Here is a 20,364-nt window from a genome sequence, read left to right as displayed (position 1 = left end):
TGTTTAGTTGGCTTAAAATTCAGGTTACAAGGCTGTAATGTGACTTGTCTTCGAAGTCTCTACTTAGTGAATCTCTGGCCATTTTCCTGAATTCTAATCACTATCGAAATTATATACTGCCAGTGGTCGACGTGGGAGGCCGAGGGTTTCAAAGTTTGCCAAAGCAATGCCAATGCATTCTGGCCAAGCACCCCGTCAGGTTATAGTTCTTCTCGATATCCTGCCATATTGCTCAATATGTAGATATCTATTCCCCGATAGCCATACAGATAATACGTCTTTCTCGTAAACAAACAAACCACCCATCTAGGATATCTATCCGCTTGCATCCTATGGTTGACGTCAAAATGCCAACCGCGTGTCAATCTGGCAAAGTGGGTCCCCTTGACAAGAGAACTTGGTTGAGCCAGGGCATGGCAGGGACTAGACTGCCGCGATCGGGAATTTTATTTGGAGCTAGATGGATGATATTCGGCATCTGAAACACCATGGTTCGAGGCCAGCTTTTTCTTCCCAAGCCGAGAATCGGTGGGCCCCTGGTCATTGCGGAGCGGCGAGGACCCGGTCTTGCCGGACAGTGTCCGCAAAAGCCCGCCTAGGAGTAATTGGGTCGTTTAATTATGACCGCTATGATTATTGATCTGTGAAGGTTTGCGGGTGAGTACGAGTACAAGTATCTTTGCGGGTGTTCTCTTCTACGCGGTTCCCCAATGGATGGTTAGACATCGATGGCGGGCAACATGAGTATCAGGTCCATGGAAAAGGTTTAAGATGGCGCCGAGTGTACAGGAATATCTGCTTATGCCACCATAAAACGAAGCACGGAGTGGTTCAGCATGGTCAGATGTTCTTTCGCATGTTAGCTGATAACGAAGTGGAGCCAAGTTGGACGCCGTTAGATCCTTCATCTCGTGGTACGGCTATGGGTTGACACAAGCCAAATAGGAGACCGATAGAGTTGGAGCATACATATTGTACAAGGCTTATGGATATGGTTAGGGTTTGATTTGACCCAAGCTCCAGGATCCATACTTCGTGCATCGTTGTTTCATGATGCCCGCGGGGCGGCGTCGAGACGGCCGTTTTTAATCACGAACCTGTCGATCATGCGCCAGCCAGCCTCGAACTGGTACGAGCTTCCTTGGCCTGGACTGGGAGCCCCGTCGGGCGAGGCTTGCATGGCGCCGAACAGTCTGGAGCTGAATGGGATCGGAATGGGTGGTCGTACGATTACGCTCAATTTTGGGAATGGACCATGTGAAGGGTGAAGTGGCTGCTATGGGATCGACAAGGGGATTCAGAGCGACCAAAACGCAATTCGGAGGACTCTCTCTCATTGCACGAATACTCTGTACGTTATGCAGAGCCTATCGTACTCGTCGGAACCTTGTTGGGCGGCGGTCTTGGTCTCGGTCTTGTTCTCCATGAAATTTCTCTGATATGGATCTCCCCATTGAAATGGCTGGTCGGCTCAGCTGGGCCGTCCACATTGCGTGTCGAGCTTGGACTGGACGGTGGAGCCAGATGACAGGAGAAACTGCCGTATTGGTCTGACTGGCCCGTCTCCTTGAGTTGGAGTCTCCATCAGGGTAGAGAGAGGGCAGCGATCGACAGAAACCAAGTCCGGATGGCTGCGCGCCTGGGCAGCCGAGCCAAATCAAATTAAAATGAGAAGATCGAAAATCCCTTGAACGTGGACAGGTGGAAATTGGGGGGGTTCATCCCGGGCAGCCCCATCAGGGTGATAACCTAAAGGTGCATTTGAAACGAACAGCCCCTGAGGCTAGACCGAGGTCGGTACGGAGTGTACAGGTAGGCAGTGATCAGGAGTAGAGTTACGGAGTAGACAGAAAAAGATTCAACTGGAGAACGGAGTACTAGTACTCCGTATACTCGTACATAGGTCAAGAAGAAGTGAAGTGGAGAAGACAACGTGGTACTCCGCCGGAAAAGAAAAGAAAATAAAGAAACCCATGGTTGAACTGCGGCAGGTACGGGAGAGGAGAGGAGGAAGGTACGACTACTCTTTGTGATCTTGACCATCTCGGCTTTGACTACGGAGTATCTTGACCACTCTGGAACTTCCACAATACACACTTCCACTTCACTACCACTACCACTACCACTACCACTACCACCAGGTCTACTTGGTCTACTTGTCGCCCCTGACCGCATCTGCAAGGCCTCGCTTGCCCGGTCTCCACCAAAAACAGAGCAACACACCGAATCCTCCTTCATCTTAATCGGGGCTAAACCGCCTGCAGATTAGTTCGTGCACGGTCTTCTCCAGACGTTGCGCTTTTTACACCCTTGATCCCCCTTCTCCTCCAGGGGTTTATTCAAGATATTGTGTTGGGGGGTACACTGTCTGATCTCTTCAGGTGCGTCGCCTCAATCTCGTGTTTCAATGCGCCCGCAACTCCCGCACTTCATTCGTTGCCCGACCGATTGACTTTCCCAACTCCCGCCCTCACCAAAAATTAAAAGGGGTTACTAACAATCGCGGCCTCCAATTTAGACCACACCTTGATCTTGTTCACGCCTCATGACCGCGAACCCTTCACTCGGATAATTTCTACAGTCCTCTCCCCCTTTTCCCCCACGCAACGTGGTTTCGACAAGGGCGATGACGGCCTCACCGCCAGCCTCACCAACGGGGACCGCCCCGCGGCCCATCAGCGCGGTGATGCGCACGCCGCGCAGCAATAGTCGCATGAGTATGAGTAGTCGGCAGGGTGGAAGCCGGGCCTCGGACGAAGATGGCAAGACCGCCGTCAAAGTCGGTATGTGGTCTCTGTTTCAAGATGTGATACGCGCGCATCGCTTTCAATAGTCATACCCCCCCAAATCGATGGAAATAATGGAATGTACGCGGAGAATAGATCACTAACATCCCCGATATCTTAGCTGTCCGAGTGCGACCTCCTCTGAAACCCACCGATCCCGGATACGAATTGATTCCGCAACGATTCCAACGCTCCATGGTTCACGTCACGGCCCCGACCAGTTTGGCCGTCGATGTGCCGCAAGGCCGCAAGCTCTTCGTTTTCGATCGCGTATTCCCTGAAACCGTTGACCAAGATGGTGTTTGGGAATATCTGAATGACAGCGTAAGCTCGTTCGTCCAGGGATATAATGTTTCCCTTCTTGCCTACGGTCAATCCGGTGCCGGAAAATCCTATACCATGGGTACCTCGGGCCCTAGTGAGCAAAGTCAAGCAGAGGCAATGGGTATGTTCGACTCGAATGATGTATAATACGACAGCGAGAGAACCAGCATACTAACTATGCGCAATCTCTAGGTATTATTCCCCGTGCTGCGCAAGCTTTGTTCGAGAAGCTCGATGGCCCCTCCAAACACACCCGCAATGGCTCAAGTTCAACTGGTCTGCGGACCCCTCAAAGATACTCCATGAGTTCCGCCGCTAGCTTTGGGAAACTGAACCTGGAGAAGAACTGGCAGCTCAAGGCGACTTATGTCGAGGTATGAAGATTTCATACTCCACCATCCGTTGGGAATTTTCTAATACTCGGTTTGCAGATCTATAACGAACATCTCCGCGATCTGCTTCTTCCCGAATCCACTGGGAGCAGTGACCGCAGCAACGTTTCAATTCGCGAAGATACCAAAGGGCGCATCCTTCTCACAGGCCTCCACCAGGTCAATATTAACTGCTTTGATGATCTGATCGGTGCCCTGAACTTCGGCTCCACTATTCGCCAAACCGATTCCACCGCGATCAACGCCAAATCCTCCCGCTCGCATGCTGTTTTTAGCTTGAATCTCGTCCAGCGGAAGTCTAGTGGTGTGCAAGCAACTTCTTCTCCGAAAGAAAAGCGCATGTCTATGCCTGTTGATTCCTTCTCAGGCGGTGATTCCATCACTGTTGAAAGCAAGCTCCACTTCGTCGATCTGGCTGGTAGTGAGCGTTTGAAGAACACCGGTGCCTCTGGTGAGCGCGCAAAGGAGGGTATCTCGATCAATGCTGGTCTCGCGGCTCTCGGAAAAGTCATTTCGCAGCTTTCTTCTCGCCAGTCCGGCTCTCATGTTTCGTACCGTGACTCAAAACTCACCCGTCTTCTCCAGGATTCACTGGGCGGCAACGCTTATACCTACATGATCGCCTGTGTGACCCCTGCTGAGTTCCACTTGAGCGAAACTCTCAATACTGTTTCATACGCCCAGCGCGCTCGTGCTATCCAGAGCAAGCCCCGAATCCAACAAGTTGCCGACGAGGGGGACAAACATGCTTTGATCGAACGCTTGAAAGCCGAGGTTGCATTCCTTCGACAACAGATCCGCAATTCAGAGGGATCAGAACGCCGCGACACAACCTCAACTGACCGCAGCGACCGCAAGAACGAGCGAGAGATTCAGCTGCAAAACCAACTTCTCGACGTCCAAGAGAGCTATAATGCCCTCAGCCAGCGCCATACCAAGCTGATTTCTCATCTGGCCGACGATAACCAGGCCGCCAACGGCGAGGTTGATGATACCACTGTTGATGGAAAGATGTCCATTGAGCGAATGCAGCGATCGCGCTCCTTCGCCGAGTCTGTGGAGCAGGTGGTTCTCGAATACGAGAAAACCATCCAAGCCCTCGAGTCCTCCTTGTCTGACACGCGATCCTCTCTAGCAACTACTGAAAGCACTTTGCTTGAGCGAGAGACTAAATGTACTTATGTTGAGACTGTTAACGCACAGTTGCAGTCCCGCATTCAAAAATTCTTAGATCGGGAGGTGGGCACTGAGACCTACCTCCATGAACTGGAGTCTAAGCTCGATGGTGCCTCTACCGGAGAGGAGAAACATGCGGCTATCGTGGCCGAGCTGCGCAAGGAGATCAGCCGCGCACGTGAAAATGAAACTAGCTGCGAGGAATACATCTCAACATTGGAGGACCGCCTGGCCGAATCTGACCAAGACATGGAGCTAATGCAGCGCGAGGTCATCCGCCTCGAGCATGTCATTCAGCGCCAGAGAGGCCTTGGGCAGCTGGATAATCTGCTTCAGGACCTTGATTCGCGCCACCACAATGCTGACGAACAGCCCGAAGCCCCCAACGGTGTCAATTCTTCCTATGCTCCCGTTCCTGCTAAGACTCAGTTCCACCGACACACCCCATCCCTGGATGTTCTGAACGAAGCCGTTGAAGTAGCCATCCCCGAGTCCGATGAGGATCTTGGCGAGCCGATTATTGAGGTTGACGAGGAATCGGTAGCCGAAGTTGAGCAGCCCGCCAGCGAGACCAGCGATGACCTGAGAGTCTTGGAGAATGTCACCAGCAAATTGGAGGCCCGTCGCTCGGAGGCTCTACGTGAAGACCCTGTTACTAGCCCTGCCCAATCTCAGTTTGTTGCCGACAAGCTTGAGACTGTTACCCAGGAGCTTTTCGACTTGCGCCTCTCCCATGAAGGTGCTCTTGGGGACTATGAGTTGCTTGAATCAAAGTACGAAGAGGCCATGAAGGAACTGGCTGCGCTGCGCCAGGACAAGCTTGATGAAACACTTCATCCGGCCCCGAGTGTCCAGAACGAGGTCTCCCGCCCCGTTTCTTTTTTAGAGGATGTAAAGGCTCCGAACGCCAAGTCTGGAGCACAACATTCATTCTCGCAATCGCTCTCCTCGGAATTATCCTCGGCGAGGGATCGACTGCATTGCGCGAATCATCTGATGACTCGAAACTTGAGAACCCAGAGACTCCAGTCACCCCGATGGCACCTTCCACCATCGCGCCATCTGACGCTGAGGACCTGGACAGGATGCGCAAGGTTCTTGCCGAGCATCAGGAGGGCACGGATTTGATGACTCAGAAGTATGGTCAGCTCCAGACTGAGCATGAGGAGATTCTTCTACTTGTTGAAAAGCTTAAGGCCGAGGCCGAGGCACAGCGCGCTAAGACAAGCTCCCCTACCACTCCTGGCTTCAAGATGATCCGCCGCATGACAAGCCAAAATCTTCTCTCCGGCGTGGACCGTGCTCACCGTTCTCTGACATCGCTGCGTACCATTGCGAATGAGGAGTTCTCCAGCAAGCCGGAGACGCTACAAAACTTCGAGGTTCACCTGGATGCGACTATGCACGAACTGGCCACCCGCATGGAGCGACTGCAGTCACTCGAAGCTGAAAACCAGAGCGTGAAGAAGGAAATGGAGATGAAGTCCACTATCATTTCCGGCCTGACCCGAGAGCGCTCGAGTTTGCAAGGTGGCTCCTCTGTGGACATGGGTATGGTCGGCCAATTACGTGATCAGATCATTGCCCAGGAGAACCAAATCAATGAGCTTAAGCAAGCGCATGAAGCTCGCGAGAAGCAGTTGTTGTTCGAGATGGAGACCCTTGAGGGTCTTCTAAAGAGCCAAGAGTCTGCCACTAAGGCCATGGATGCTGGCGCGGAAGAGCAAGACAAGAAGATTGACGCTCTGGAAGGGGAACTTTCCGAGTGGAAGGGCAAGCACCAAAATGCCCTTACATCTCTGCAGTCGTCTGAGACACAGCTCTCGACAACTCTAGCCGAACTTGAGACTGCCCTGGCTTCTGTAGAAGCAATGCGCTCTGAGCGCGCTGCTGCGGATGGCTCTTCCGACAGGGAAGCTGCTGCACAGGCCCTTGAGTCTGAACGATTCAAGCAACAGGAGCTTGTGGAAAAGCTGAAGAACGACATTGACCAGCATCAATCCACCATCACCGCCCAGATCGCTACTATTGCTGGCTTGGAGCAATCACACGCCGACGCTCAAAAGCAACTATCTGCAGCTAAGGAGAGCGGCAGCGGCTCGGCAGACTCCCAGCAGGCCCGAGTTGCGGAGCTTGAAGAGCATATCTCTATCCACAAGTCGGTCATTGATACCCACAAATCTGACCTCGAATCCCTGCAGAGCTCCCATGCCACGGAACTGACAGAGTTGGAGGAACGAACCAAGGCTGCGGTTCTGGCTGAGCACGAGTCTCGCATCGCCGAGAAGGATGCCGAGCATGATAGGTCAATGGCGGCTTTGCAGAAGGACATTGCTGACTCGCGCGATGAATTGGTCAAGCTCATCGGATCCGTCTCAACTCTGCTCAGCACGGATGTTACTGCCGAGAATATGACTGACCAGATTCAAGATGTTCTGGCCCAGAAACAGCATTTCTCTGAGAAGTACGCGGAGTTGATGGACACTAATGAGGATCTTCGCAAGCAAATTGAAAATGTAAATGTCGAGGAGTTGACAAAGAAGAGCTCCACCCAGGATGCCAAGGTTAACGAGCTGGCTCTCTTGGTCGCAACACTGGAGGACACTCTTCGTCAAAAGGACGAGCAGGTCAAGAAGAAGGAGGCGCTAGTTGATGAGATCACTCTCGAGAAGGAGAAGAGCGTTCGCTTGGTCGAGGAACTCGAGGAGCAGATTACCAACAGCTTTGACCAACACCACAACCGTCTCTCGGTTATTCAGCAAGAGCGCGATCAGGTCCTGGAGGATACCAAGGCTAGAGTCGTTGTTCTTGAGAAGGAAATTGAGACCTACCAAGTGCGAATTGAGCAGCTGGAGCTTCAAATCAAGAACAGCGGATCTCAGGATGGTGCCCACGACCGAAGCAGTTCCCTCACTTCCAATCTTCGGAAGAGCTCATCTGCTGCGTCCCTGCCCTCTCCTCCTCCAGCTATCCCTCTCCCTCCGCTCCCCTCTATTGCCTCTGGCAGTGTCTCCCCACCCGGTTCTCGCCATGCCAGCAGGGAGCTGGTGAATGCCCAGCTCGTTGAGGACCAAGAAACTCGCATCCGGACGATTGAGAAGCACCTCTATGCTGAGAAGCAACTTACCGCTACCCTCGAGGAAGCTCTTGGTGACCTGGAAGCTCAAAGCAGCAAGGTCAAGACCGACTGCGAGGGCTGGAAGAAGAAGGCCTGGGGTCTTGAGGACGAACTGTCCACCCTTCGCAAGGAGCGTAACTCCGCCCGCCTTTCCCTTCAGGCCGTCGAAGAAGAGCGCAGTGCCCGCAAAGAGGCTGAGGCGGCGCGTGCCCAATTGGAAGAACGGATGAACGCCCTCAACAAGAAAAAGAAGAAGAGCACCCTCAACTGCTTCTAAAACCCTTCTTTTCCTTGATCCTCCCTCACTATCTAAAAGCGCGTTTATTACGCCTGTCGCTATCGGTTACGGATGTACACTTGATTGAATTTTCCCCCCTATCTTTGTTTCATACCCCCCTTATTCCCCTTCTTATCTCTCCCGTTATTAACTGATTTACGCCCCATATTACCCCAATCCCCTGTATTATGACATCTTGTTTATTTCACCGTCGATTCGAATCTTCGATACCTCTTTTTCCCTTCTTGCCCTGTGCTATAGTTTTGTTGGATACACATCCTCTTTTTGTTCTTTTTTACATGTTCTTGGTTTCTTGCTCGCGCATGAACCAAACCCCTCTATGATTTGGTAGTTTCTGAACACTTCTGGATACTATCTCCGTTGTACATTTTTCCGTTGGTTGGCTGTCTCTAGATTGGACAACCAATCCAAAACTTTTGCTGCCAGGGTGCCTTTCCCACCTAAACCCATTTTTACTTCTCTTCTTCCCATGTATCTTGTTTTATCCACTCGTTCATATTTTGATTGTGCCTGGAACATAGCTTTTATATTGAGTGCTATCAATTAGATGGCTTCTATCTAAGACAACTTAAAGATAGCGTGCTGCTTGAAAACTGGGCCATCCAATACTAGGAGTAGCATAGTACTGTTTGATTGCGATCTTGATTTCAATATCTGGTTCATTATGTGGCCGCTGGCTCGCTCTATAGTTTCCACTTCCAAGCTTTTCCCGATGAGGCTTCGATTCTTACCCAAAGGGTCGCCATGCTTGCAGCAAAAAGCAAAACTCCCACGGTGATCGTAACTCTCTCGTAGTTCGACGAATCAGATAACGCCGACTGGCTAGACAATAACAGACCCGTCAATGGCGTACCTAGTAGCGCGCCAATACCTCGAATAAGATACAGCGCCCCATTAACCGAAGTAAAATGCTGGACGCCAAAAAGTTCAATCAAGCTAGCAGGAACAGCGAAATATACGCAGCACCGAACGAGCCGTATGATATCGCGAAGATGATAAACAGGACATCGGCGGCCGTATGGGGCACGGTATTATCGACAAAGGTTGAAGGTAACCAGAATGCAAACACGACAACCGAGCTGATAATAGTCGTCAAGAAGAGCACGTTCAAACGACCAAATTTATCAGCTGCGTATCCGATCACAATTCGCGAAACGAAATTAGCCGCGTTGCTGATTGTGATAAAATTATCCGCCATACTACTGCTATAACCCAGAGACTGTGCGAAAGCCGCATAGAAGAACAAAGGCGTGGAGTAACCCGCCGACTGCAGAAAACACCCCAAAGCCTGTGCGACGAATTTCTTCGTTTTGGCCACTTCCCAGTCAATCAGTGGTACCTTGATCCATCCGGTCATCTTCGATAACCCGGCTATCTGGCCAGAAACTTTGTTCTTAAATTTTGGCTCCCAGCCTAGCGTACAGCCAGAAAGAGGTACGAAGAAAATCACTAAGCAGCCGGAGATACGCAATGCATTGCGGAATCCAATGTGTGAGGTAATGGCGCGCAGCACAGGTGGCCAGATCATACCACCACAAGCAGAACCGGAGATAACGATACCCATAGCCAGACCGCGACGCTTGTCAAACCATGTCGGGACAACGGACATGGTGGGGACATATGCCATGCACGTCCCCAGGCCGACGAGGAGGCCCTGCGTCAGGGCAAATTCCCAGACATACTGGCTCAGACTGGCGAGAATGCACCCGAGGCCGAAGACAAGCCCGCCGGACATGATGACGGGCTGGGGGCCGTAAAGTTTCGCCCATGTCATGACGAAGGGGCCGCCCATGGACATGATTGCGATTGATAGGGTGCCGATTAAACTCAGGATTGATGACGAGGTCCCCGCGAAGGGTGAATCGGAGTCTTCTGCCATTTCTTCGTAGATGGCTTGGTACACGCCGTATGAGAAGATGATCGCGCATGTCATGAACATCGTCATGAACCCTGCCGCAACGATGAATACTTGACGGCTGTTTTCATTATTTGCGTTAGTATCGTAGAGAAGGTAGGGGTACTTTTTCTCCGCATACGCTCCCCCAGACGTTGTATCCTGCACAAGTGTGGATTGCAACCTAAAGCTTGGCAGGGTCTGAGTGGAACTTGGAGCAACGATTTCAGCGGTAAAGCTTACAGTTTGGCGGGCTTCTGGGGCGAATCATTTTCAATTTGTGAGGGAGTGGGTTGGGCGACCGGTTCACGATCAGCGATGCGGGCCGCCTCGTTCTTCGTCTCCTCTTCTCCCATGGCTGTGTTCAGGGGACCTAGTCTCCCACATGAGAATCAAGGACGAGGGGAGAAAAGTAAAGAACAAGAAAAGCTTTGTGTTGCCCAGGGCTGTTCCTTTACTCCAAGCGCAGTTGGAGATCTCGGATATCACGGCAATTTCTTTCCCCCTCCCAGTCTCCACAACCAGGCAAGTTAGGTTATCTGATCGAATTTCCCCGGATTGCCACGCGAGCCACACATGCATGAACTACGACGTATACCCCGTGCTATAAATGCAATATATTATTTCGTTTTTATATACTGAATCCACTTCGCTATCGGAATAAACGCAGTTTCTCAATGAACAGGGATTTTTCCTTGTCGTGAAATTTGGAGATTTGGAGAAATCCCGGCATAAGAAATACCCACCGGCAGATCTGCTGATACGCTCATCCGATCCTAGGATATTGGCTTACACAACCTTGCTATGGACTAATCTATCAGTATTCAAGTTCAATTAATAGAAATTAACCTATAGTTTATGGAGATGGGAATAACTTGGGAAGCTGATCAATATGTACTAGTAGGGCTCGGAGCTACTAATTGGTCTATCGAGACAAAGGCAGTATATAGTTCCACGGCTATGTATACCAGCCGTACAGATCTGATGATTTTGGCCAATAGGAGGAGGATTTGGATATCGTGCCCCCATTTCAAGTTTCAAAATCATCGAGTGGTCGGGATTTTAACTTATTGGCTCAGCCCTATGAGCCGTAATTTTCGAGGCCGAGCTGCAGCACACCCTCAGCTAGCTGCAACTGGGGCGGCATGGCTTCCGCCCTTTTTGATCTGCACAGAGGTATAAAATTGGTTACTTGTAAGAAGCACTGACTGCTCACTAGGTCTGCATAGTGCCGAAGTGCTGCACACTGGCAGTCAGAGCTTATCAGCTGCTCAGTAAACAGTCGTGCCTTTTGTAACCATTCAAAGATCGAACCTTGCGGCTCAGCACGTGAGTACCTGTACTTCCCATGTTGACGTCTTCTGAATAGTCATATTCTGTGTAATTATACCAGATTTACTAGGATATGAGGACATGTGAAATCAACGCCTTAAAATAGCTGCTTTTGGGGCCAGAAACGGCCCCCCTCCCGCACTCTTAGTCACCCCCCGACGACCAAGTTGGCGTCCGTTGGATACTTGCTCCTTCCCTGCGATTCTACCTGCTATTAAACGATGACAATGTCTGCTGATTTATTTCAGAAACTGCCACCCGAAGTCATACTTCTGATCGTCAAGGACACAGCAGACTTTGTTGGCCTTGACTCTCTTATGCATGCCTCAAAATGGATCGCTGATTTAATCTTACACCACCTTTTCGATATTACTGAGGAACTATTGGCATCATTTACCATGACTAGAGATGGAACGGAGAGTTTGTTCCTAATTTCTTGCTTGATAAACTCACCAGGACTCAAATTTTCAGATCTTGATGATCTTCAATCCAAATTTACGGAACTTTCCCTTGGGAATTTCAATGAGAAGACGATTTACAGAACTCTTCGACAGGGTGCCCATATCCAGCGTCTCGCTTGTGCATGTATCTCTAAACTTCGTGAAAACCTCGAAATTGGGTTGGAATCTGCCATGGATGCGGAGTGGGAACAAAACTTGTTCCCTGGTTGGCGACAACAGATGACAGCCGAGGCATCTTGGGTGGAAGAATTCCGTGTCTATAGGGCTCTATGGTGCTTACAAATTCTATCTGACATTTACCATGCTTCTGGCTCAGTAGCTTTGCAAGATGGCACTAGGGGTTGGGGATGGACATCGACAGAGAGAGAAAAACTTCCGACGTTCGCGTTTTCCGTGGACGCGAAACCAAATGAGCCCAATTGTGTTGCTGAAGCACTTAAGCATCTCGGAGCTTCTTGCGTTGTCCCATCAGACGACCCTGTTGATGCTTACATCATAGGGTCCGCATCACCACGATACCTTTCTCCCATATTCGAGTCTTTGCAAGTAAAAGGTCTGCAAAATTACCCTATTTGGACCCCACCAACCCCGCCCGGAAGGACGATGTTTGGCCATCCGAACAACCAATCCCTAGAGTCAGTTTGGGGCCGCAGTCCAAGATCTCTCTCCAGATCACCTGGGACGGCAGTATGGTTGAATCGATACCGTACACAGCGTCGTATAGTGCATCACCCCCCGTTGCGCAATGTGAAAACATGTCATCAAATGGGCCTATTTATATGGGATGACTGGAGACTGGTTTCTGTGGGCCTTGGAACCCCGAAAGGTAATAAGTCTAGGTTTCCTTCACCGGATTTCTCCCGGTGGTTTGAACCGGCGCCGCAAGATCCTCCACTTCGACAGTGTCCTTATATGCCCCTTGAGCACAGGTGGACTGCATTAGTGAAGACTCGGGTTTGAAATCGGCAGGAATATTTTTCCATTCGGTTGGAACTCCCCGCGGCTTGACCTTGCGCAAATTTATGTACGATTGATAATGTCATCTGATACCTTTACTGTTTCGGAAGATTCAGGCATAATGTATTAAAATCATGATATTTCAGAGGTCTACTCATATGGTTGTTCGCACCACTGGCATTAATGCCAGTGTATTCTCTGGTTAGCAAGCAGCTTTATCTGGAGCGCGGCAATAATCTCGCCGCACGGTTAACACCTGCCCTGTTCTCTTTTTATATGAGAAGGAAGCTGAATTCAGGGAGGGTGACTGTCCATGATGGGTGAGCGAAGGAGGAGGAAAAGTGCGGGCTGATAAGAACAGATCAAATGATTACCCTAATGGAAAATGCTAAAATGTTAATGAGGCCGTACGTCCTCTGGATTAGAGCAAAGTGGTGAATTTCATTAAGATTGAAGTTAGTAGAAAATAAGTATTGATTGTTTTTCGTGTTTTGCTCAAGCGGGCAGTTCTGTAAATAGCTGATATACCTTAAATCCCAGTGACACGCTATCACAATTCACAGCAGGAGGCCCCTCAGAGTTCAGAGTTCGTAATATAAATTCAAGTTCGATCTGCGAGTTGGGGGGGGAAGAGGGGGTCCAAGATCAAAATCGTGGTTAGACCCTGCACAACTTGACGCCATTTGAAACATTCTGGTTCAAAAGTATTTACCGGTTTCTCTTTCCTAACCAAAATCTAATAGTTTACACTCGATATAGTTATCTCACGCGGCCCCACTTTTCTATATCAGGGTAAGATCTCAGCAGCTACTACATACAGTTGCGTTGCAAAAGTTTGAAACCCCATGTTGACTGTTCTTGTCTCCGCCTTCTAATCGGGGACTAGATGCTTAGCTACTAGTTTACCATTAGTAGGCGGTAAATCATGGTGGGCAATATGGGGTTTCAAACTTTTGCTGTATAGATATGCCCGACAGCAGCTCCTTGATGAGTAAGCAGATCTGATGACGTCTCCCTCCAACGTGGCTTGATTGCAGCTTCGCAGCTCACCACGTCAGAAGTCTCCAAACACCACAGCCATGTCGGGTCTCGCGCCCTCTAATGTGGTGATCATTCACCCTGATCTAGGTATTGGTGGTGCAGAGCGATTGATCATCGACGTCGCGTTGGCCCTGCAAAATCGCGGTCACCGCGTGACAATCTATACCTCGCATTGCGACAAAAGCCATTGTTTTGAGGAAGCGCGCGATGGTACACTCGATGTACGCGTGCGCGGAAACACCATCTTCCCAGCACACGTATTTGGTCGCCTACACATCCTCATGGCTTCGTTGCGCCAGCTTCACCTCACCGCGTCACTCCTCTCCGAACTGGGGTCCAGAGACCAACCGAGCAGTTCAACGACAAAGAATGACCCCACTACCGACAACAACCATATTCAGGATGACATTTTCATAGTCGATCAGCTGCCCGCATGCGTTCCCATCTTGAAAACCTTCAGCCAACCTCGCAAATCCCGCACCCAGCGTATCCTCTTCTACTGCCATTTCCCCGACCAATTACTTGCGCGGCGCAATGAAGGTGGGTCGCTTCTTCGACTGGCGAAGGTTCTGTACAGATATCCCTTTGACTGGTTTGAGGGATGGGCACTCAGCGCGTCAGATCGGGTCGTTGCGAACTCCAATTTCTCACGGGGCGTTGTGCGGGATGTTTTTGGGCCCGACCTATTGGGAGATGTGGAAGTTGTCTATCCCTGTGTCGATACAGATGCGAAGATTACACCCGAGAAGACGGAAAGTGGCCCGCTTTGGGGCGGCAAGAAGATTCTGCTGAGCATTAATCGCTTCGAGCGCAAGAAGGACATGGCTTTGGCAGTTCGTGCCTATCACGGACTAGGCGCAGAGAAGCGAAAGGGGACGCGATTGGTAGTTGCTGGTGAGTTCAATTACCCCTTCACACCTGTCTTCCTTCACGTAAGCTTTCTAAACAACAATACCAGGCGGCTACGACAATCGTGTCCAGGAAAACGTTCAGTACCACCAGGAACTTGATGACCTTGCCACTGGCTTGGGATTACAAACCGCGACATCGAAGACTGTTGTCTCTGCCCTGTCTATTCCTGACGAAATCGATGTCCTCTTCCTTCTTTCCGTTCCCACTACTTTCAAAGATACCCTCCTCGCACAATCCAAACTCCTTCTCTACACCCCGATTAACGAACATTTTGGTATTGTTCCTGTTGAAGCGATGCATGCCGGGCTTCCTGTACTGGCATCGAACACTGGTGGGCCATTGGAAACGATCGTTGAGGGTGTTACGGGCTGGCTCCGAGATGCACATGCGATTGATGAGTGGACAGCGGTGATGGATAAAGTGCTCTATGGCATGAGTGAAAAAGAGGTTGAGGCAATGGCAGCCGCTGGTAAGGTCCGAGCCGAGAAGGAATTCTCCCTCACGGCCATGGGAGATCGTTTGGAAGAGGAAATCTCGACGATGTTGACTGCCAATCGGCGTCCCTTCCACGGGTGGCAGCAGGTGTTTGCTATGCTTGCTCTTCTCGGGTCGCTGTTTGCTCTGGCTGTGGCTCTCTTGCTTCGCGCTCTGTAATTTAATTCACCTTCCAATTTATACCCTTTTTCTCCTGTCCACTATTTCATTCCAATCAATTCAATTCTCCCTCATAATTGCATAGTTCCGACTTGCCGCATCGGTGTAGATCGGCGGGCCTCGATCACCTGACTTCGTGACGTCGCGTTCCTCCGCGTCGCCCACTTCGACGTTTCGACACATCTCATCATGCCCGAGGTCATTGACCTTATTTCCTCGGATCCGCCGTTGCCGGAAAAGCCGCGACCCCAAAATGAGCGGCAGACGACGCGTCCACTCCCTTCGCGAGGGTTATCCAACATAGGCACGGTTTCGTCTGATTCGATCGACGTTTCGCTATTTAATTACGACGACATATTCGACAAGCCAACCAAGAAGCGTCGAGTGAGCAATGAAAGGCGGTCGCCACTGCGAAAGACTACATCGACCAGTGAAACTACGATCCCCGACCGCGTTCCATCTTTCTTGTTCTCGGACGAGGATTTTGGCCTGCCCCCCTCGAACAACCCCGCCACACGACAACAGCCCGTCGGAAATGTCGAAGACTCGGATCCAATTACCTGGAATTCCTCTCAACCTCTGCCACTGCCAAAATCGAAACTGCCTGCTCGATCACGAGGTGCAGTTTGCGAGTTCTCCGATATAATAACCTTGGATGGAGAAGATGATCTGAAGCCGCAATGCAAAGATGCGTCCCGTGTTGGTAGGCTGGAGGAAGTAGAGGAATTCAGTGATCCGTTTGCTGGGCTGCCGGAATTTACAGATGTAACGGAGTTCCAGGAAACGGAAACGGGAACATCCGGTTCTACTGGTGTATTTTCCAGCAAAACCGCTGTGCTGTTGTCAAACCTGAGCACCACCAGCAAACGAAGTGGAACCGTATCCCACCAAAAGACAGGCCCGCGATCTCGAAAACCAAAGAACGACGATATGATGGGCCTAGATCTATCTGACGATATGGGGGAGCCAGCGCAACCGAAACGCCCTGCCAAAAAGACGAGCAAGCTTACAACTCAAGAGAAAGAGGCAAAAGCAAAAGCTAGGGCGGATGCTAAAGTACAGCGAGAGCTGGAGAAAGAAATTGAAAAGGACAGAAAGAAACAGCTCAAGGAAGACAAGGCAAAGCAAAAACAGCTGGAAGCCGACATCTCGGAGGTCAACAAGCTGAAGGTGGATAAGAAGGACTCCACACCGGAGATGATTCTTGATATGGCCTCATCATTCGAGAAAGGTGCCGTGGGAAATCAGACAATTGAGTTCATGAAACGGCTCGGGGTTGATCATCATTTCTTTACTGGCCCCATTCCGCATATGGTCAAATGGCGCCGGAAGATGAATGCCCGATTCAACGAGGATGCTGGTCACTGGGAACCCTGTCCGTTTTACATCCAGGATGAGAAACATGTCCTATGCTTGGTACCGGCGCAGGATTTTGTGGATATGGTCATTCCGTCCCCGGATGGCGAAGAAAGAGAATCATTGGAACTTCATGTTCTCAAGATCAAAAGTGCCCACCCAGAATGTACAGTCATTTACCTGATTGAGGGTCTCATGGGCTGGATGCGCAAGAATCGAAACTCACGGAATCGAGCATACCAAGCGGAAGTACTTCGACAATACGAGCCAACCAGTACCCAAACCTCAACTGCATCCTCTCGTGGTCGGAAAAAGAAAAACAAACCCGAGACCACCCCACCAGTCGATGATGACACCATTGAGGATGCCCTTTTGGAGCTGCAGGTAACCCATGCGTCTCTCATCCATCACACCAACACGCCGTCCGAATCGGCCGAATGGATCAAGAATTTTACCGAACATATCTCAACCATTCCGTATCGACAGCAGCGATCCAACGGAAACGATGCTGCATTCTGCATGGATGTGGGCCAGGTCAAGACGGGCGAAGATAAGCAGGATACCTTCGTTAAAATGCTTCAAGAGGTGAACCGTGTCACTGCTCCTATGGCTTATGGTATTGCGGGGCAGTACCCTAGCGTAACCGACCTGGTTAGAAACATGCGGACGCGCGGGCCCACGATGCTCGAGAATGTCATGGTATGTCCCCTATTTTCCCCCTCTTCCTTGCTTTTGATTTCATGCACCCCTATTACGTTGATTCGACCATCACGCTGCTCATAAGCTCTGGAATATCGCTGACATGTCCTAGAAATCCGCTAACAAGAACGGCGGCACCACCAACTCCCGTGTCGGCCCCGCAGCCAGTAAGCGGCTGTACAAAGTATTTACAGGTCTTGATCCCACATCAACAGACGTCTAGCCACTTGAAGGCTAGTACCATAGACCCTTCATCCCGGGTCCATTCGGGCTAGAAACAATTTGGTGCACGAAGTTCATTTCATACTCCCAACGGAGGAGATAGAAGTTGATCAGCATGAATATCATGATACACGTCCCCAATATGCAAATATGGCCTTCCGCGCCCTTCCCTGTCTCTTTCTCTCTCTCTCTTTAAAAACACGTCCTCCGTATTCAATTGCCGGTAATGATGTTGCCTTCGGACCGATCATCGGGATTGTGGAGCCCGTGATCCATTTGATCCATTTTTCGTCGCCAGGCCCGGCGCGATTTGCCGAGCAGTCGCCACCAAATCCCCTAAATCCCCTGGCAAAGCTTAGCCGGCCTCTTAGGGCTGTAAGGCTGAACTAGCGTAATGAACCGCTGGTCCCGCGCAAAATAGCTCCGCGAATACTCCGTACACAAGCAGGTATTGTGCGGCAGGGAGAGAAAAGCGAAGTGGGACCATGGCTGGTCGTCAGCCCGAGCTATTCTGAGATTTTCCGCCCTCTCCTCTCGCTTGATTATCAGATTGATTTGATCGATTTGATTGATAAAGTTTCCACCATCCCCATCACTCGTTTTTCTGGGATAGAGTTTCATTTTTTTCTTCCTGTTAAAATGCTCTTTGAGAGATGGGGCGTGAGCCCGATGTTGTTCTTTTCGACGACTTTGTTGGTTGTCTCGGCTTTCAACTATGGGTTCAGTGATCAGGCTTTTGCTTCGTGTCAGGCGATGGACTCGTTCACTCGTCAATTCGGTGCTTATGATGAATCGACAGGAGAATGGGCATTGGAGCCTTTGTTCACGTCTCTCTATAATAGTGTCAAAGCCGGTGGTCAAATTATCGGTTAGTGCTCCAGCTCTCCTTTCTCACAGGGTTCTTATCTCAGATCTAACTATCTTCCAGGTGTTTTTCTCGGTGGATGGGTGAGCAATACATATGGTCGTCGAATGTGTGTTTTTGTTATGAGCATCTATGCTTTGGGCAGTGCTTCTGTTGTAATCAGTTCTACGACACAAGCCCAGATCCAGGCTGGTCGAGCCTTGCACTGTAAGTCTACAATTCATGACCCGACTAGTCGAGGCGAGACTGACTCTTTTATCCTATAGACATCTATCTAGGCATGCAATTGGCCGTTATCCCAACAACTCTGTCTGAAATCGCTCCGGCCAGAAACCGTGGTGGAGTTAGTGTGTTATACTGGTTGGCCATCAAGGTCGGAGGTCTCATCGTGACATCTATCACACGAGGAACCAAGACCATCGAGTCAAACGCCGCCTGGAGAATTCCATTCGGACTATTGCTCGTCGTTCCATCGATTGTGATCTGTCTCGTGTGGTTCATTGCCGAGTCACCTCGCTGGCTACTTCTCCGTGACCGGGAGCCCGAGGCATTTGAGGCTCTCAGAAAGCTCAAGCCTAAGAACATTCCCGAGGAAGAACTCCGAACTGAATTCGATCTCCTCTCCTTGAAGGTCTCCGAGCAGCTACAGAAGAAGAGCTTCAGTGATCTATTCACGAAACCCAACCGCCTGCGCACATTTGTCGTCGTGATGTCAAACTTTTTCCAGCAGGCTACCGGTCAAGCTTTTGCTTCGCAGTACGGAACTCTCTTCGTGAAGCAGCTGAAGTCAATCAACCCATTCAGTGTCACGCTTGGTACTAATGCTGTTGATATCGGTGCCATTATCATTTCGGCCTCTCTGATTGATGTTGTCGGTCGAAGGTACGATTAGTCCAACCATTTCCTCATTTTATTTACACGGCATACTGACTCCGAATCTAGGGCCCTGTTCCACATAAGTTCCATCTTCCAGACTGGAGCTCTCATGACTATGGGTGGTCTCGGAACAGCGGATGCGAGCAACACATCCGCCAAACAAGGAATCGTGGCCATGCTTATGATCTTCAGCTTCAGCTGGTCTCTTGGCTGGGCACCTCTTACATATGTAATTGGCGCGGAGCTACCTTCCTCGCCTTTGCGAGAAATGACTCTTCAAATTGCGTATTTCGTGAAATTGATCACCGAGTAAGCGGAACCCCTTTCCTTTTTGAATTATCTTCTTATTTGGGAGTCACGCTAACTAGTCCCTGCAGATTCGCTGTGACTTTCTCATACCCATACATGGAGACGGCTGACACCCCCGGCCATGTCTATCTGGGTGGAAAACTCGGTTTCATCTATGGATCTCTTTCGGCTGTGGCATTCCTGTTTGGATATTTCTTCATGCCTGAAACACGCCGTATGGAGCTGGAAGATATTGACGCTCAATTTGCCTCTACAAGCGACGAGAAGACCAAGGAATTTGATACATTGGCAAGAGAAGAAGAGGCAACAACTGTGACTGAGATTTCGAAATAGACTCGAGTTCACAGACGCACTTGGATCTTAGCCCTGGAGGTTTCCAGTGAAGTGATAGAGTCTCTACTACTAGTACTTAATGGGGTGGAACATCCTTGAATAGAACCCAGAATATGTTCTTATTGAATACTATATGTCGTCAAATCGAACTAAATAGCCACAATTGACTCAATGTTTTTTGCAGTACGGCAGAGTCCCAAAAATACTACCAGCGGACCTCTGGTGTTCACGGTGACTATTATTCCTTACCCCACGGCTCCACCACTCCTCTAGCGAAGTGATTCAGTACCGATCTAAATCATTTGATCTCAACAATTAGGGTACTGAGTGTTTAACTTTTAGTCTTTTAACTAGATAGG

General features: G+C 50.1%; 6 protein-coding genes across 6 annotated transcripts; 4 read left to right on the top strand and 2 right to left on the bottom strand.

Annotated features, from left to right (window-relative positions):
* Positions 1-1,048: 1,048 nt before the first annotated feature.
* On the bottom strand, positions 1,049-1,426 carry N7509_005567 (uncharacterized protein; the record flags this gene model as incomplete). The annotated part of the gene is made up of 2 exons (XM_056630204.1): positions 1,049-1,193; positions 1,377-1,426. 2 exons carry the CDS (start codon positions 1,424-1,426, stop codon positions 1,049-1,051), a joined length of 195 nt encoding a protein of 64 aa, XP_056489506.1.
* A 1,200-nt stretch (positions 1,427-2,626) lies between these two features.
* Positions 2,627-8,073, top strand: N7509_005566 (uncharacterized protein; the record flags this gene model as incomplete). The annotated part of the gene is made up of 5 exons (XM_056630203.1): positions 2,627-2,783; positions 2,908-3,231; positions 3,303-3,484; positions 3,542-5,525; positions 5,591-8,073. The coding sequence occupies 5 exons, from the start codon at positions 2,627-2,629 to the stop codon at positions 8,071-8,073; spliced, it is 5,130 nt and encodes a 1,709-aa protein (XP_056489505.1).
* Positions 8,074-9,025: 952 nt separating this feature from the next.
* N7509_005565 (uncharacterized protein) lies at positions 9,026-10,033 on the bottom strand (the record flags this gene model as incomplete). The annotated part of the gene is made up of 1 exon (XM_056630202.1): positions 9,026-10,033. One exon carries the CDS (start codon positions 10,031-10,033, stop codon positions 9,026-9,028), a length of 1,008 nt encoding a protein of 335 aa, XP_056489504.1.
* Positions 10,034-13,817: 3,784 nt separating this feature from the next.
* On the top strand, positions 13,818-15,345 carry N7509_005564 (GDP-Man:Man(1)GlcNAc(2)-PP-dolichol alpha-1,3-mannosyltransferase; the record flags this gene model as incomplete). The annotated part of the gene is made up of 2 exons (XM_056630201.1): positions 13,818-14,673; positions 14,738-15,345. The coding sequence occupies 2 exons, from the start codon at positions 13,818-13,820 to the stop codon at positions 15,343-15,345; spliced, it is 1,464 nt and encodes a 487-aa protein (XP_056489503.1).
* Positions 15,346-15,534: 189 nt separating this feature from the next.
* On the top strand, positions 15,535-17,623 carry N7509_005563 (uncharacterized protein; the record flags this gene model as incomplete). Its single annotated transcript, XM_056630200.1, has 2 exons — positions 15,535-17,400; positions 17,513-17,623. 2 exons carry the CDS (start codon positions 15,535-15,537, stop codon positions 17,621-17,623), a joined length of 1,977 nt encoding a protein of 658 aa, XP_056489502.1.
* A 638-nt stretch (positions 17,624-18,261) lies between these two features.
* Positions 18,262-20,005, top strand: N7509_005562 (general substrate transporter; the record flags this gene model as incomplete). Its single annotated transcript, XM_056630199.1, has 5 exons — positions 18,262-18,490; positions 18,551-18,694; positions 18,754-19,369; positions 19,430-19,672; positions 19,741-20,005. 5 exons carry the CDS (start codon positions 18,262-18,264, stop codon positions 20,003-20,005), a joined length of 1,497 nt encoding a protein of 498 aa, XP_056489501.1.
* Positions 20,006-20,364: the final 359 nt, after the last annotated feature.

The sequence above is a fragment of the Penicillium cosmopolitanum genome (assembly GCF_028827165.1).
Source record: "Penicillium cosmopolitanum strain IBT 29677 chromosome Unknown utg000006l:49.0-5199605.0:1.0-5204138.0, whole genome shotgun sequence".
Classification (NCBI taxonomy): Eukaryota; Fungi; Ascomycota; class Eurotiomycetes; order Eurotiales; family Aspergillaceae; genus Penicillium; species Penicillium cosmopolitanum.
Note: the sequence above shows the minus strand (reverse complement) of the source record. Positions and strands in the feature narration are given on the sequence as shown.